Consider the following 1,565-nt stretch of genomic DNA (forward strand, 5'->3'; position numbering starts at 1 on the left):
TTTCAGCATAGAAAAACATAAGACGATGCCCTTTGGCAGTGACTCAAAGCATGTCGGGTGTCAGCTGAATGGAAAGGAAGCTGATAATTGTACACTGAAAGGATCTGGGAATGATTATAGCCAACTGTGCTACTCAGAGCACAGTAACTGCAATATCAAATATACTTCATTGCATTAAAGTGAGAGTTCTAAGCAAGGGTCACACTCATGTATTGCTCTTCATCCATAAGGAGGGTAATTTTGAAAGCCATTTCCATAGGTGTTTCCCCGGTGGAAATAGGATTTTAGAAAACTGCCTAACTTCTGTGCAGTAAAAGTAAGCACCTAGGGGATGAGGTGAGGTTTGGAACTATGCACACACATGTTCAGAAGTACGCGTGAACGAATGTTCAGAAGTACACGTGAACGAATGTTCAGGAATACGCGTGAACGAATGTTCAGAAGTACGCGTGAACGAGCGTGAACGAATGTTCAGAAGTACGCGTGAACGAATGATCAGAAGTAAGCGTGAACGAATGTTCAGGAATACGTGTGAACGAATGTTCAGGAATACGCGTGAACGAATGTTCAGGAGTACGCGTGAACGAATGATCAGGAGTACGCGTGAACGAATGTTCAGGAATACGCGTGAACGAATGATCAGGAGTACGCGTGAACGAATGTTCAGGAATACGCGTGAACGAATGTTCAGAAGTACGCGTGAACGAATGTTCAGGAATACGCGTGAACGAATGTTCAGAAGTCCGCGTGAACGAATGATCAGAAGTACGCGTGAACGAATGTTCAGGAATACACGTGAACGAATGATCAGAAGTACGCGTGAACGAATGTTCAGGAATACGCGTGAACGAATGTTCAGAAGTACTCATGAACGAATGATCAGAAGTACGCATGTTCTTTTTGCCAGGAAACATCACCCGCATACATTAACGGGTGTAAATATGTTCGGGTATTTTTCCTGGGGTGATTTATTTTCAAAATGTGAGCATGTCCTTTTTGAAAGGTTGTAGGTAAAAAGTGTTCCCAGACTTTACACTTATGCGAACAGTCTTAAAATTAGTTCTGTAAAGTCCAGGCAGATTTGATGTTCAGTTTTCATTTCTGTAGACCCCTAGAGGGGTCTAGTATAGCAGAGTTAGAAGAATGTTTAATAATAAAAAAGAGCCATTAGAAAGACTAGATGGGCCAATGCACCAAAGTGGATTCATGCTATCACAGGTGTTAATACAAGTTAAACACCTGCATTATTGATTGCAAGCAGTTAACTTGCAATAATATTAATGTGAAATCTATGCGAATGAGATAATTAGATACAAAAGATTATGAAATATTTCATTACCTATAAGTGCAGCAAAACAAATGTATGCATATTAACACATGCAGAATGCATCGCAGATACATTAATGCAAAAAACTTATCTACAGCTCAGGTAAGCATAGTAAAGTTTTGCTTTACTGGCCACATGTACATGCATACTTTATCATCGGTAGTACACATAACTCATTTGCATCTCCGTAACTTTGGCTGTTAATATTTGCAATAAACACCACATCTGCCCATGTTAA

The 1,565-nt window shown here is 40.1% G+C and overlaps 1 protein-coding gene across 1 annotated transcript; it reads right to left on the reverse strand.

The window, feature by feature from the left end:
- Positions 1 to 437: 437 nt before the first annotated feature.
- LOC115088673 (small proline-rich protein 3-like) lies at positions 438 to 893 on the reverse strand. The gene has a single exon (XM_029596931.1). It carries the CDS (start codon positions 891 to 893, stop codon positions 438 to 440), a length of 456 nt encoding a protein of 151 aa, XP_029452791.1.
- Between the last annotated feature and the right edge of the window lie 672 nt (positions 894 to 1,565).

This window comes from Rhinatrema bivittatum, chromosome 3, assembly GCF_901001135.1.
Source record: "Rhinatrema bivittatum chromosome 3, aRhiBiv1.1, whole genome shotgun sequence".
Taxonomy (NCBI): domain Eukaryota; kingdom Metazoa; phylum Chordata; class Amphibia; order Gymnophiona; family Rhinatrematidae; genus Rhinatrema; species Rhinatrema bivittatum.

Coding starts and splice junctions, on each gene's coding strand:
- LOC115088673 (XM_029596931.1), bottom strand. CDS start 893: ATGCGTACTTCTGATCATTCGTTCATGAGTACTTCTGAACATTCGTTC.